The sequence below is a fragment of the Herpailurus yagouaroundi genome, unplaced genomic scaffold (assembly GCF_014898765.1).
Source record: "Herpailurus yagouaroundi ecotype Mexico unplaced genomic scaffold, PumYag 141, whole genome shotgun sequence".
In the NCBI taxonomy this organism is placed as follows: Eukaryota; Metazoa; Chordata; class Mammalia; order Carnivora; family Felidae; genus Herpailurus; species Herpailurus yagouaroundi.
The window spans coordinates 22,619,501-22,635,753 of NW_024412396.1; the positions used below are offsets into that span (position 1 = coordinate 22,619,501).

General features: G+C 36.5%; 1 protein-coding gene across 4 annotated transcripts in view; it reads left to right on the forward strand.

Moving 5' to 3' along the window:
- Nucleotides 1-16,253, forward strand: part of FANCM (FA complementation group M) — a 70,271-nt gene that overhangs the window by 22,368 nt on the left and 31,650 nt on the right. For all 4 annotated transcript variants that reach the window (XM_040477048.1, XM_040477049.1, XM_040477050.1 and 1 more), the window contains exons 9-11: nt 723-907; nt 12,052-12,258; nt 13,941-14,154. In XM_040477048.1, coding sequence (XP_040332982.1) covers nt 723-907; nt 12,052-12,258; nt 13,941-14,154 — 606 coding nt within the window. The remainder of the gene's footprint in view (nt 1-722; nt 908-12,051; nt 12,259-13,940; nt 14,155-16,253) is intronic.

A 16,253-nucleotide genomic window follows, 5' to 3' on the forward strand; every position in this document is an offset into this window, starting at 1 on the left:
TCTATAGTTAGACTTGGAGAATTAAAAAAAAAAATTTTTTTAACATTTATTTATTTTAGGGAGAGACCACAAACAGGGGAAAGGCAGAGAGAGAAAGAGGGACAGAGGATCCAAATTGGGCTCTGCACTGACAGCAGAGAGCCCGATGCAGGGCTTGAACTCACAGACTGTGAGATCCTGACCTGAGCCCAAGTCAGACATCTAACAGACTGAGCCCCCAGGTGCCCCTAACCTTGGAGAATTTACAAGTATCTTAGATTCAGGGACAGAATGCTATGGCCTGCATTAAGAAACTGCCTTTAGTGAACAAAAAGAAAAGGAAATATTTATGAAATCAGTGGGAGCTCTACAATTCTGTGATTCTGACTTAGAAAGTAAAGGTGAATAACAGGCATCATGCATGAATTGAAGTACTGGTTAAAAGGGATTCAGGTAATGTTTATTTGATTTGTTTAGGATTTTTATTTGATTTGTTTAGGATTATTATGACAGCCAATGATTTGTTTAGGATTATTATGATAGCCAATGAGAGGTAGGGAGCCAAGAACATTAAAATTACTAGAGAAGGTAGGAAGAAACCAGCAAAGGTTTAAGACATTTTAAATTACTTTTTTGAAAGAATTATCATTCATTAGTATATAGTTTCAGGGTTGTATTTTGAAATACTTTTTGTATATTGCTTTTAAAAAAAATTGTAATGAGAGTGTTTTTTTGTTATGTAGCTCAAAATGCCTCGGAAAAGAAATGTGCTGAGACCAGAGTTATGATCTTCTCTTCATTTCGAGATAGTGTTCAAGAAATTGCGGAAATGCTTTTAAAGCATCAACCAATTATTAGAGTGATGACTTTCGTTGGCCATGCCTCAGGAAAAAGCATGAAAGGGTTTACCCAGAAGGAACAACTGGAGGTAATTACTTTTGGAGGTGATGAATATTAAAATAATATTGATTAGCTTGTATTTATACCTCTTTTGTTTTAATTTGTTGGTCAGCTACTTTGTTTTTATGTTTATTTAAGAGAGAGAGAGGGAGTGCACGTGAATTGGGGAGAGGCAGAGAGAAAGAGAGAGAGGGGGAGAGAGAATCGCAAGCAGGCTCCACACTGTCAGTGCAGAACCCAGCACAGAGCTCGATCCCATGAACTGGGAGGTCATGACCTGAGCCGAAATCAAGAGTTGGACACTCAACCGACTGAGCCACCCAGGCACCCCTCAATCAGCTACTTCTTAAAGATAATTTTATAGTAAACATGTAAATAAACAGAAGCATATTTTGAAAGATCAGAGAAGTGTTTTTTGTGATTTTGAGACTTTATTCAAGTAAGGTAATGTGTAGTGTTTAAGCAGAAAGGCTCTGAAACCGTATTACCGAGGTTGGAATTCTGGCCCTACCACTTAGCTCCTCTACTTCTTGTGCCGCAGTTTTCCTTACCTGTAAACATAGTTGGTAGAGTTGTCGCAAGCATTAAATGAAATCATACTGTAGAGCCTTCAGTAAATGTTTACTATTTATTTTAAGTCACTTTAGTTATATATTCTGAACAAATAATGAGCTTATTTCTTTTTTCTGTTATTTAAAAATCTTTTTTTTCCCTTAGATTTTATTTTTAAGAAATCCCTACACCCAAGTGTGGGGCTTAAACTCACAACCTGAGATCAGGAGTCACATGTTGCACTGACTGAGCCAGCCAGGCACCCCAAAGATGCATTTTTTTTTTAATTTTAATTTTTCTTTTTTTTTTTATTAAAATTTTTTTTTTAATGTTTATTATTTTTGAGAGAGAGAGAGAGCGAGCAAGCAGAGAAGGGGCAGAGAGAGAGGAAGACACAGAATCGGAAGCAGGCTTCAGACTCTGAGCTGTCAGCACACAGCCTGACACGGGAATGGAACTCACAGACTGTGAGATTATGACCTGAGCTGAAGTGGGCCGCTTAACTGACTGAGCCACCTGGGAGCTCCAATTTTTATTTATTTCTTAAGTGATTTCTACACCCAATATGGGGCTCAAACTCACAACCCCCAGATTAAATGTCACATGCTCAACAGACTGAGCCAGTCAGGTGCCCTATTATTTAAAAATCTTAATTTAAAAATACAGTCAGATGAAACCATTTATGCTCTGAATAAGAGGTCATAAGTTTTCTAAGTGCTATGTATGTGTTTTTTGGGATGTTTTAGACTATTGATTTTTATAAATTGTATACAGGTTTCTGTAGATTAACTATAGGTCTTCATTTGAGTAGTCATTGACAATTAGGCATGTCTTTAATGTCTAATTAATTTTGACAGATCTTTTCTTCACTTTGTAAACATTAGTTACAAGAGGAATACTATTCTTTAAATACCTTTTATACCAGTCCTTACTGCACTCAGCAGAGTTTGTTTAAGCTGACTGGATCTGTGGGGACAGTCTAAGAGGTTTCCCTGAGTCTGAAACAGAATAACTTTACCTTTCTCAAATCTGATTATATGTATTTTAAAAGGTTCAGATATCTAGCAGGTTATTATTACTACTCTTACATTTATATATGAATGAAAAATGAAGTAGATTTTTGTCTAAGGAGTTAAGCATTTTGAAATACTAATAGTACCCAACCTAATCTCTGGCCAGTTTTATTATTACCTAAAATCATTATTTCCTGAGTTTGTCAGTTACCATAAGCAACCTTATTGATTTTGTATTAGCTTTGTCCTTTCCTCACTTATGTCAGTAATATTTTTATATAGGCTAGAGTAGCAACCCTTTTTCTTATTCCTGCAATAATTGCTTTCCTGCAGTTTTACTCTAAAATAAGCTTTTGTGCAAATAGTTGTAAGTAAATTTTTTCATTTCTTTAAAAACAGGAGATGAAATGAGGGAGGAAGTAGGAGACCAGATCCTTTAGGACTTTTTAGGTCATTTCCATTTTTTTTAAGTTAAAAAATTTTTTTTTAATGTTTTTATTTATTTTTGAGAGAGAGAGAGACAAAGAGTGAGAGAGGGTGGGGCACAGAGAGAGGGAGACATAGAACCCGAACCAGGCTCCAGGTTCCAAGCTGTCAGCACAGAGCCTGATGTGGTGCCCAAACTCGTGAACTGTGAGATCATGACCTGAGCTGAAGTCGGATGCTTAACCAACTGAGCCACCCAGGCACCCCAATTTTGTTTTAAGTTTGTATTTAAATTTCAGTTAATTAACATACAGTATAATATTAGTTTCAGATGTATGATACAGTGAGTCACACTTCCATACAACAAATGGAGCTCATCACATAAGTGTACTCCTTAATCCCCATCACTTATTTTAGCCATTTTCCTACCTACCTCCCCTCTGATAACCGTCAGTTTGTTCTGTTTCCAGGTTTGTCTCCCTCTCTCTTTTTTCTTTTCATTTGCTCATTTGTTTTGTTTCTTAAATTCCATATGAGTGAAATCATATGTGATTTGTCTTTCTTTGACTGACTTATTTCACTTAGCATAATACTGTCTAGCTCCATCCATGTCACTGCAAATGGCAAGATTTCATTCTCTTTTATGGCTGAGTAATATTCCATTATATATATATATATATATATATATATACACACACACACATATATATATATACACATATACATATATATACACACACACAAATACTATATCTTCTTTATCCATTCATTAGTCGATAGATACTTGGGCTGTTTCCATAATTTGACTACTTTAAATAATGCTGCAATAAACATAGGGATCACGTATCCCTTGGAATTAGTATATTTGTCTTCTTTGGGTAAATACCTAGCGGTGCAATTGCTCCATCATATGGTAGTTCTATTTTTAACTTTTTGAGGAACCTCCATACAGTTTTCCAGAGTGGCTGCACCTGTTTGCATTCTCACCACCAGCATAAGAGGGTTCCCCTGTCTCCACATCCTTGTCAACACCTGCTGTCTCTTGTGTTGTTCAGTTCAGCCATTCTGACTAGTGTGAGGTGATCTCTCATTATAGTTTTGATTTGTATTTCCTTGATAGTGATGTTGAGCATCTTTTCATGTATCTGTTAGCCATCTGGATGTCTTCTTTGGAAGAATGTCAATTTATGTCCATTTTTAAATTGGATTCTTTCTTTTTTGGGTGTCGAGTTTTTTTTTTAAATATTTTTTAATGTTTATTAATTTTTGAGAGAGAAACAGAGAGAGAGAGACAGAGTGTGAGAAGGTGAGGGGCAGAGAGAGAGGGAGACACAGAATCCAAAGCAGGCTCCAGGCTCTGAGCTGTCAGCACAGAGTCCCATGTGGGGCTCGAACCCACGAACTGTGAGATCATGACCTGAGCTGAAGTTGGATGCTTAACCGACTGAGCCACCTAGGCACCCCAGGTGTTGAGTTTTAGAAATTCTTTAGATATTTTGGATACTAACCTTTTGTCGGCTATGTCATTTGCAAATGTCTTCTTCCATTCCATAGGTTGCCTTTTAGTTTTATTGATTGTTTCCCTCATTGTGCACAAGTTTTTTATTTTGATGTAGTCCCAGTAGTTTATCTTTGCTTTTGTTTCCCTTCCCTCAGGATAAGTTGCTACAGCTGATGTCAAGAGGTTACTACCTTTATTCTACTCTAGAATTTTGATGGTTTCAAGTCTCACATTTAGGTCTTCAATCCATTTTGAATTTATTTTTTTGTATGGTGTAAAAAAAGTGGTCCAGTTTCATTCTTCTGTACGTTGCTGTCAAGTTTTCCCAACACCATTAATTTGAAGAGACTGTCTTTTCCCATTGGATATTCTTTCTTGCTTTGTGGAAGATTAATTGACCATACAGTTGTGGATCCATTTTCAGATTTTCTATTCTGTTCTGTTGATCTATGTGTCTATTTTTGTGCCACTACCATATTATTTTGATCACTGTAGCTTTGTAATATAACTTGAAGTCCAGAATTGTGATGCCTCCAGCTTTACGTTTCTTTTTTAAGGTTGCTTTGGCTATTTGGGATCTTTTGGAGTTCCATACAAATATTGGGATTGTTTGTTCTAGCTTTGTGAAAAATGCTGGTGGTATTTTGAAAGAGATTGATTAAATGTGTAAATTGCTTTGGGTAGTATAGACAGTTTAACAATATTTGTTCTTCCAATCCATGAGCATGGAATGTTTTTCCATTTCTTTGTATCATCAGTTTCTTTCATCAGTGTTTTATAATTTTCAGAGTACAGGTCTTTTACCTCTTTGTTTTGGTTTATCCCTATGTATCTTATGGTTTTTGCTGCAATTGTAAATGGGATCGATTCCATAATTTCTCTTTGGGCTACTTCATTATTGGTGTATAGAAATGCAACAGATTTCTGTACATTGATTTTTTTTTATTTAAAAAAAAATTTTTTTTTAACATTTCTTTATTTTTGAGACAGAGAGCATGAACAGGGGAGGGTCAGAGAAAGAGGGAGACACAGAATCTGAAACAGGCTCCAGGCTCTGAGCTGTCAGCACAGAGCCCGATGCGGGGCTCGCACCCATGGACCGCGAGATCATGACCTGAGCCGAAGTTGGACGCTCAACCGACTGAGCCACCCAGGGGCCCCTGTACATTGGTTTTTGTATGCTGCAACTTTACTGAATTTATCAGTTGTAAAAGTTTTTGGTGGAGTCTTTGGGTTTTCTACATACAGTATCATGTTATTTGCAAATAGTGAATGTTTGACTTCTTCCTTGCAGATTTGCATGCCTTTTATTTCTTTGTGTTGTCTGATTGGTATAGCTAGACTTCCAGTACTATGTTAAATAACACAGGTGAGAATAGATAGCCCTCTCTTGTTTCTGAACATAGAGAAAAGCTCTTACTTTTTCCCCATTGAGGATGATACTAGCTGTGGGTTTTGCATCTATGGCCTTTATTATGTTGTGGTATATTCCCTGTAAACTTACCTTGTTGAGGGTTTTTATCATGAATGGATGTTGTACTTTTTCAAATGTCTTCTCTGCATCTATTGAAAAGATCATATGGTTCTTATCCTTTCTTTTATTACTGTGGTGTATTACATCGATTGATTTGCAAATGTTGAACCACCCTTGGAGCCCAGGAATAAATCCCACTTGATGATTCTTTTAATGTATTTTTTTATTTGGTTTGCTGGTATTTTGTTGAGAATTTTTGCATTCATGTTCATCAGGGATATTGGCCTGTAGTTCTCTTTTTTACTGGTGTCTTTTTCTGCTTTTGGTGTCAGGATAATGCTGGCCTCATAGAATGAATTAGGAAGTTTTCCTTCCTTTTCTGTTTTTTTTTTTTTTTTTTTTTTTTTTTTTTTGGGGGAATATTTTGAGAAGAATAGGTTTTAGCTCTCCTTTTTAAAAAAAATTTTTTTTTTTAATGTTTTATTTATTTTTGAGAGAGAGGGAGGGAGGGAGAGGCAGAAAGAGAGGGAGACACAGAATCTGAAGCAGGCTCCTGGCTCTTAGCTGTCAGCAGAGAGCCTGATGCGGGGCTTGAACTCCTGAACTATGAGATCATGACCTGAGCCGAAGTTGGAAGCTTAACCACCTGAGCCACCCAGGCGCCCCGGTATTAACTCTTCTTTAAATGTTTGGTAGAATTTGCCTGTGAAGCCATCTGGCCGTGGAGTTTTGTGTCTTGGGAGATTTTTGAATACTGATTCAGTTTCTTTGCTGGATATCAGTCTGTTCAAGTTTTCTATTTCTTTCTGTTTCCATTTGGTGGTTAATATGTTCCTAGGAATTTATCCGTTTCTTCCAGGTTTTCTTATAATTGTACTTTTATGGTGTTCTTATTTCTCCTCTATGATTTGCGATTTTTTAAAATTTGGGCCCTCTTTTCTTTTTGATAAATCTGGCTAGAGTTTTGTCAACTTTATTGATTTTTTTTTTTTCCCCAAAGAACCAGCTCCTGGTTTCATTGACCCATTCTATTGTTTTGTTTTTGTTTCTTTTTTTAGTTTCCGTATCATTTATTTCTGCTCTAATATTTATTGTTTCCTTCCTTCTCCTGACTTTAGGCTTCCTTTTTTTTTTTCTTCTTTTTCTAGTCACTTTAGGTGTAAGGTTAGGTTGTTTGAGATTTTTCTTGCTTCCTGAAGTTGGCCTATATTGCTGTATACTTCCCTCTTATGGCCACTTTTGCTGCATCCTAAAGATTTTCGGCTGTTTAATTTTCATTAGTTTTACTGTATTTTGTTTTTATTTCTTTGATTTCTTGGTTGACCCATTCATGTTTTTGGTAGGATGTTCTTTAACCTCTATGTATTTGTGGTCTTTCTAAATTTTTCATGTGGTTGACTTTTAGTTTCATAGCATTGTGGTCAGATAAGATACATGGTGTGCTCTCAATCTTTGTGAATTTCTTGGGGCCTGTTTTGTGATCTAATATGTGATCTATTCTGGAGAATATCTATGTGCACTTGAAAAGAATGGGTATTCTTAAAATTTTTTTTTTCAACATTTTTTAATTTATTTTTGGGACAGAGAGAGACAGAGCATGAACGGGGGAGGGGCAGAGAGAGAGGGAGACACAGAGTCGGAAACAGGCTCCAGGCTCCGAGCCATCAGCCCAGAGCCTGACGCGGGGCTCGAACTCACGAACCGCGAGATCATGACCTGGCTGAAGTCGGACGCTTAACCGACTGCGCCACCCAGGCGCCCCTGAAAAGAATGGGTATTCTGATACAGGATGGAATATTCTGAATATATTTGTTAAGTCCATCTGGTCCAGTGTGTCATTCAAAGCCACTGTTTGCTTATTTATTGTCAATTTAGATGCTCTGTGCAGTGGTGTAAGTAGAGTGTATCCATTTCAGTAACTTTGGCTTTTACTGTGAGGGAGATGGGAAAAGAAGAAGCCCTTTTAGAGAGTTTGAAATAGGTGAGGGTTACAGCCTGGTTTATATTTTAAAAGAATCACACTGGTTGCTATCTTCAGAATAAAGTATAGGGTACTAAGGGTAGAAACAGGAAACCCAATTGGAAGACTTATTATAATACCAAGCTAAAGATGATGGTAGCTTAGACTATAGTGGTAGCATGGAAGGTTGTGAGAACTGGTTGGATTCTGGATATATTTTAAGGTCAAGCTGATGGGATTTATTGACAAATTAAAGTGGGGTGTGAGATTGAGGAGGGTGAAGGGTGACTCCAATGATGATTCCAGGAATTTGGCTTGAGCAACTGAAAAGAGCTGCTATTAACGAAGATGGATAAGACTGTAGGAAGAGCAAGTTTTGGAGAGAAATATCAGTAACTTGGTTCTGGATGAGTTAACTTTGGCATACCTATGAGATTAGTGTTTTTTTGGAGTATCAAAGTTGATGGAGGACTAGTTGATGGAGGACTAGTTTATTTCCTCTTAGTATGTCACAGATACTGTTGAATAAAAATGAATTTCTAAAAAAATAAAATTAATGAAAACAATATTCATGGCCAGATTTTTTATTATTAAAGCCAACAAACGTAGTATTACTCTGTCAAATTTCTAAACACCTGAACCTCAACAGTAATAAACAGTTCACGAACTACACTTTGAGTTGCATTGTTTTAAATGTCAAATAGAGATGTTGAATAAACAGTTGAATATATGAATCTTAAGTTCATGAGTTCACAGGTTTGTGGAAATATATATTTGGGAATCATCATCATCATATACGTGAGACTGGATGAAATTACCAAGTGATGGAATAGAGATAGACAAGATGTCCAAAGACCCAGCCAAGCGTTTCATTGTTATTACTATAAGCAGTGATTATGATTTCCTTGGGAATAAGAGTAAGTAGCTAGTAATAGTAGAAAAACCAGGAGAGTGTGATACTTGTGGGCTAAATGAGCAGGAGGAACTGTTTAAGTGCTGCTAGTTGCAGACCTACTGCTGGTAGGTCATGAGATGAAAAATGGGAATTGACCTTTGGATTAAGAGATCAGAAGGCAGGTGACCTTGAAAAGGACAGTTTCATTGGAATTGTGGGGACAAGACTGATTGAGGTATTTTCTTTTTTTTTTTTCTTTTTTTTTTCTTTTTTTTTTAATTTTTTTTTTCAACGTTTTTTATTTATTTTTGGGACAGAGAGAGACAGAGCATGAACGGGGGAGGGGCAGAGAGAGAGGGAGACACAGAATCGGAAACAGGCTCCAGGCTCTGAGCCATCAGCCCAGAGCCCGACGCGGGGCTCGAATTCACGGACCGCGAGATCGTGACCTGGCTGAAGTCGGACGCTCAACCGACTGCGCCACCCAGGCGCCCCTGATTGAGGTATTTTCAAGACAGAACAGGAAGAGGAGACCTAGAGATAGCAAGTATACAAGTCTTTCAAGAGTTTTTGCTGTAAAGGAGAGCAGAGATGGAAGTATTGTTTCTTTGAAATTAGGAGATATAACAATATGCTTGTATACTGATAGGAATGATCAACTGAGAAAGAAAAATTGTTAACAGAGCAGAGACAAGAGTATTGCTAGTATGATCTTTGAGTAGGTGAGGAAACCGATGGGATCTAGTATACAAAACTATAGGAGCTGATCTCAGTTAAAAACGCAGTTTATCCAAAACAGCAGGAGGGAAGGTGGACTATTTAGGCACAGATACAGGTGAGTAAGTAGATGTGACAGTGATATCCTGTGGGAGGTCTTTTTTGATTGCTCAATTTTTGTCCTGTCATCAGCCAAGAATGAGAATGGGAGGAAATGTTGGATGGAAGTTTGATCAAAGAGGAGAAAAGAGGATATAGTTTTCTAGAAGAATGGGGAAATTGAATGGATTAGGGAATATGAAATGATTTTCAGATAGCACTAAAGGCCCTCTCAAGTGAGGGATTATGAGTTTAAAGTGAAACCAATAAGAATGGTTGGTATTTTCTTCCATTCACCTATGTGGGTACAGGCTTAGATTTGGTTGGAAAGTGGGATATATTCAGTGGTGGAGTTTAGTCAGAGGACTCTGATATGAGAGTGGAGTGAGGGTAAAGTGTAAGCAATGAAAAAATGATAGGATCAGTGGATTACAAATCCTGGTAGAATTTGTGTAATTAATCATGTATCCCTTTCTATGATTGATTCTATGAACCTCTGGTTCATATTTATTTTTCAAAGTCCTGGCAAATTAGTCAGTATTAGGCAAATAAATAATAGTTTCGTTTATACATGTTACCTAAAAAGTATGTCAACTATCCTTTATTCATCTGTTAACTATTTATATTAAAGAATTATTTTTCTTTTACATTTCTAAGACTGTGACCCATTTTTTGGTGGGGGGGGAGCAAAGAGGACATGTGTTTTAAGTTATATACAGATAATATTAGGTCAGTCTTTCCTTGGCTTAATGTGAGAGAAATGATTAATCTTAACTTTTAATCATGATCACTGGTTATCCCTGTACTCTGAGGTTTCTCATATTCAAAGAAAACTCTCTTACTAAGCTACTGGAAAAGTTTACAAGAGGATTTAACATGATAAGTTTAAATTTATAATCCTGCTTTTGAGGTTGTTGTTGTCAACAATAGAGCTAGTTTAAGGATAGTTGGTTGAAGTCCTGAGTCTTGATTTCGGCTCAGGTCATGATCCCAGGATTGTGGAATGGAGCCCTGTGTTGGGTATTCTGATATTTTAATAGGCATTTATAGAGGCTTTACTCAAGTGCATGACTGATTTCTCTGGAATACTATCATTCTACTTTTGTTTCTATTCTTTATCTATCTGTTGAATATTATATTACTACCTCTGTCTGCCACATACAAAACTGCAACTTTGGTGTTATGTGGAGAAACTGATGCTCAGAGCAGTTCAGAATAAGTTTTTAAGGCTTAAGGAAGTTTTTCAAAATGTTTCGTTGACTTTTTATTAATTCTTAGGCTACTGCAGTTTTATTAAAGTGATAGAAATCTTGGTATAGAAGAGGAAAAATAATTATTCCTTTTTGGCTGTTAGTTGAGCCCCCAGTAATAAAAGGCAGCTTAACAAGAGAAAAATAAGTTTATTAACATATATATCTTATGTTATACATGGGAGATACTCAGGGAAAAATCAGTAACTCCCTAAGGTGGCTTAGAATTCAGACTTAAATACCATCTTAAAAAAATTTTTTTTTAAATGTTCGTTTATTTTTGAAAGAGAGAGGGTGCAAGTGCAAGTGGGGAGGGGGTGGCAGAGAGAGAGGGAGACACAGAATCCAAAGCAGGCTTCGGGCTCTGAGCTGTCAGCACAGAGCCCGACGCTGGCTCCAACCCATGAACCAGGAGATCATGACCTGAGTGGAAGTCAGATGCTCAACTGACTGAGCCACCCAGCTGCCCCTTAAATACCATCTTAAAAGAGAAAGGAGAGGAGGGACATAGGCTCCTAAGTAGAAATTAATTGATTTTTAGGAAAGATGAATGGGCCCTTAGAAGAAAAATGGGAGGTGTGATAATTTGTAATCAAGTTTGTCTAAGTGCAGGAATAACTTTTAGTTGCCTCTCCTTGTGATGAGTCAGTTTTTTCTGGTTGATGAAAATCTCAGGGGAGGGGATTTATGACAGTTGAGTTCCTTTTGGAGAATCTGTTTTTGGACAGATAAGGGGAGAGGAAGCCTTTCCCTGCTTTTGCTGTTTTTCAAGTGTCTACAGTTCAATATTGTCAATATGTCAAAGCAACATATTTTGGGGCAGTATGTCCTAGACTCCCACAGTCATATTTTGGGGTGGCGTATTCTGCTACCCTTCATTAGAATGGCAGTATAAAAGGTAAGATAGGAGTTTTAGGAGTAATAAAAGTTTTTACTTTAGATACACCAAAAAATAAATTTAAGTCTAGGATATGATTAAGCAGCAGTAATTGCTCTGGGCCATTTACCTGCCCATGGCTCTTTTAGTGATGCTAAATAATATCAGGGATTTCTTATTTATGTGCCATCACAACCGTTATGTAACCAAAGCATTAGGACTGCTCTTTGCATTTTACCACAATCTGTTTGGGTTTATATTGCCATTTTGCCACTTCGTATTCCATGGTATTCTGGATTCTGATTTATAATCCAATTTCACCATTTTGGGGTGAGTGGAAAAAGTATGTTTTGGCCTACAAGTCTCTTATGTTTGTATCTGGTTATTTTTAAATCATTCTTATTTTAGGTTGTGAAACAGTTTCGTAGTGGTGGTTATAATACATTGGTTTCTACTTGTGTTGGTGAAGAAGGTTTGGATATAGGAGAAGTTGATCTTATAATATGTTTTGATGCCCAGAAGAGCCCAATTCGTCTTATACAACGAATGGGTAGAACTGGCCGCAAACGTCAAGGCAGAATTGTTGTTATCCTTGCTGAAGGACGAGAAGAACGTGTAAGTAGACTTTCAGAAACGAGATTTGATACTTGAAATTTGAGAAATAAAGCCTAAGACAAATATCAATATGTTAACATTCAAAGTGGAAACAATCTGTAGGAAATTGTGGTTGATTTTTCCCCCCCACTTTGTAGTAGATTCTATTTATTTTCTTGTAATTGGGAGAATTCTTTTTTTTTTTTATTTTTAAAAAAAAATTTTTTTTTTTTCAACGTTTATTTATTTTTGGGACAGAGAGAGACAGAGCATGAACGGGGGAGGGGCAGAGAGAGAGGGAGACACAGAATCAGAAACAGGCTCCAGGCTCCGAGCCATCAGCCCAGAGCCTGACGCGGGGCTCGAACTCACGGACCGCGAGATCGTGACCTGGCTGAAGTAGGACGCTCAACCGACTGCGCCACCCAGGCGCCCCGTAATTGGGAGAATTCTTAACTGGATTCAGTCTCTAATTTTTATCCATATTGAAGAAACACATTTTTTGTACTTCAGTACCAACTTAGAGACACCAAAAAAAAAAAAAAATCACTATTTTTGTATTATTTTGTTTTACTATTTCCCTGTGCTTCTAAGGCTTGTTTTTTATTTTTAGTTTTTTCTTTTAAAGTGATAAGAGACTTGAATTACATCACTCAAGATTATAGCAAAGTATGAATGTATCTTGCTATAATCTTGAGTAACTTTTGTAACTCAATGGGATTATTTCCTTGGCCCAATATGTCGCTTCATATTAGATTTTTCATTAATTATAGTAGTTTTAAAAAAGTGATTTAAAATGTTTAATAGACCCTTTAAAATTCATCCTGAAAAATGAATTTCTCCCCAGATACTTTTCATGTGATTATAACATGTTATGTAACATTCTTTTGATCTATAAAATGATCTCAATAAATGAAATATCTGGCAGCTTATAAAATCTATGTACTATCAATAAATGGATTAGGTTATAATTATGTTACCTCAGGCAAACCACTTAACCTCTGTGTTCAGTTGTTAGTTTTCTTATCTGTAAACTAGTCATAATTGCCCTCATTTAATGAGCACTTGCTCTCCTGGAAGTGCTTCAGATACATTTTCTCATTTAAATGATATACAGTGTACAGTAAAGAAAGTTGAGGTGTAGAAAGATGAAGTAACAAGCTGGAATAAGGGAATAGTATTTTTTAAAAAAGCAATTTACACTTACATATAAATATTCGCTTTATTCAAAAATGGCAAGATCCTAAATAATAGATTTCCTTTTTGCAATATAGTTATAAAGGTAGACTTTTATAATACTAGGTTTTGAACTGATTTTTTGAAAAATTTTTTTTAATGTTTATTTTTGACAGAGAGAGAGAGAGCACAAGCATGAGTGGGGGAGGGGCAGAGAGAGAGGGAGACACAGAATCCAAAGCAGGCTCCAGGCTCTGAGCTGTCAGCACAGAGCCTGACGCAGGGCTTGAACTCACAGACTGTGAAATCATGACCTGAGCCGAAGTTGGACGCTCAACCGACTGAGCCACCCAGGCGCCCCTGAACTGATTTTCAAGAGTTAATTGAACCGGCCTCAAATTCAAGATAGATATTCTCAGTATTTAAGTGGATCAGAGTTTAATTTACTGTTTATAATAAATCCAAACTTCTTGTCATGGCTAGATGATTATTATAGAAATAATGTAATTTGACATTTGTCTTTGCAGACTTATAATCAAAGTCAGTGCAACAAAAGAAGTATTTATAAAGCTATTTCAGGTAATAGGCAAGTTCTTCATTTTTACCAAGGAAGTCCACGAATGGTGCCTGATGGAATCAATCCAGAATTACATAAAATGTTCATCACATGTGGTGTCTATGAACCAGAGAAGCCTTCTCGGAACTTGCAGCGGAAGTCCTCTATCTTTTCCTATAAGAATGGTGAGTAAAAAACTTTGCATTTGAACCATGCATTTTTTTTTTCCCTGTTGTTAGTTAACAGGCCATATGTTGATATATTTCCTTTTTGAGAAACTCAGTGTATATTTTAGGATGTTATGAGTGTTGAAGAGGATAAGAGATTATTCACGTGGCAAAGGGAAGGAGACAGTGACAGAATAGTGATAGAAACTCAGTGTTGGGAAGATTAAAAATGGCCTACCAACTCAGAGAATCATCTTTACAAAGTACAGAAAAGGAAGGAAACAGTTTTATTATTGAATAGAGATTGAATCAGATTTTAGTGTGCATTCGTAGACAATCCACTAAGATAATACAAAACAGAAATTCTACCCTATACATCCCTTCAGGTAGTTACAATGGTTTACATACATATTCTCAAGATTAATGGTAACTTATCCTCACATAAGAGGATAGCACCTTTTTCTATATATTCTTTCATAGTTCATCTTCAATTCACCTGGTAATTAAGGTAGCCATTTGTGGTAGCTTTAGTGCCTTTATTGAAAGAAATAAGACTTCTTTTATCTGTGCAAATAGATGGTGAAGGGAATGGTGCCTAGGGCTAAACTCCCCTGGTAACTAGGAGAGAGAGTCACTATCTTCCTTGATGTTTACATTTCAGAGAGAGTTCCTACTCCTTAGGAAAACCTCTATGGTTGAAATGCTAACTAGAGGCTTGCTAAGACTTTACAGAGATTCACATAAAATACCAAAGAGTTAAAAGATTTACAAACATTAGGGATCTCTGGAATTATTTTAAGAAAAGGAAGGGGAATGGGGGCTCCTGACTGGCTTAGTGGGTAGAGCACCTGACTCTCCATCTTAGGGTTGTGAGTTCAAGCTCCACATTGGGCAAGGAACCTATTTAAAAAAAGAAAGTAAAAAAAATAAATAAAATAAAAAATAAAAGATAAGGAAGGGAAATGGTTTCTTTTCCTTTCTGCAAAAGAGATTTTTTTTTTTTTTTTTTTTTTTTAATTTACTCTTATATGAGATAGTGGCCAAGTTAGACCAAGTCTCTGGTGATACTGAGTCAGTGAGAAACAAATACTTTGGTGCCAGGGAGCATCTCTAGTAATGAGAGTTGGTAGTTTAAGAACTGCAGAGATTTTGGTGATATCAAGAAAATATCTTGAAATGTTAACACTATGAAGAAGAGAAACTGAAATTTTTTTGTTTTAAATTTTGCTTAATCTTTAACTAGAGCTTTTAAAGAATCATAAAATCATATAGTTATATTTTAACATTTGGAAGGAACCTTGGGGATCATCTGGTCAAATTACCTATCAAGATAGGAGTTATTTCTGCAGCTATTTTTAAAAAATATTTTAAGAAGATCATATTAGCTATAGGTACTATGTTATATAGCAGATCTATAAAATATATTCATCTTATACAACTTGAACTTTAGATGTTTTGAGTAAGAACTCCCAATTTTTCCCTCCACCCAGCCCCTGGCAACACCATTCTGTTCTCTGATTGTGTTATTTTAGATAATATTATATCTATAGTCTAATCATGCGGTATGTGTGCTTCGGTGACTGACTTATTTCCCTTATCATAATTTCCTATAGGTTCATTCATGTTGTAGCAAATGGTAGGATTTTTTTTTTTTTTTTAGGGTTGTACAGGGGCAGAGGGAGAGAATCTTAAGCTCCACACCCAGCTCAGAGCCCAATATGGGGCTTGATCTCATGATCATGATATGACCTGAGCCGAAATCAAGAGTTGGATACTTAACTGACTGAGCCACCCAGGTGCCACAGTTAGGATTTCTTTTTTAAGGTTAAATAATATTCCATCGTTTGTACATACCACATTTTCTCCATTCATCTGTCAGTGGACATTTGGATTGCTTACATCTCTTACATATAGTGAATACTGCTACAGTGTACATGGGGTGTATGTATCTCTTTGATTTCAGTTCTTTTGAGTATCCCAGAAGTGGAATTGCTGGATCCTATGGTAGTTCTATTTTTAATTTTTTGAGGAACCTCCATGCTGTTTTCTCTAACAGCTGTACAGCTATGACGTCACCAACAGTATACTGGGATTCAAATTTCTCCATATCCTCACCA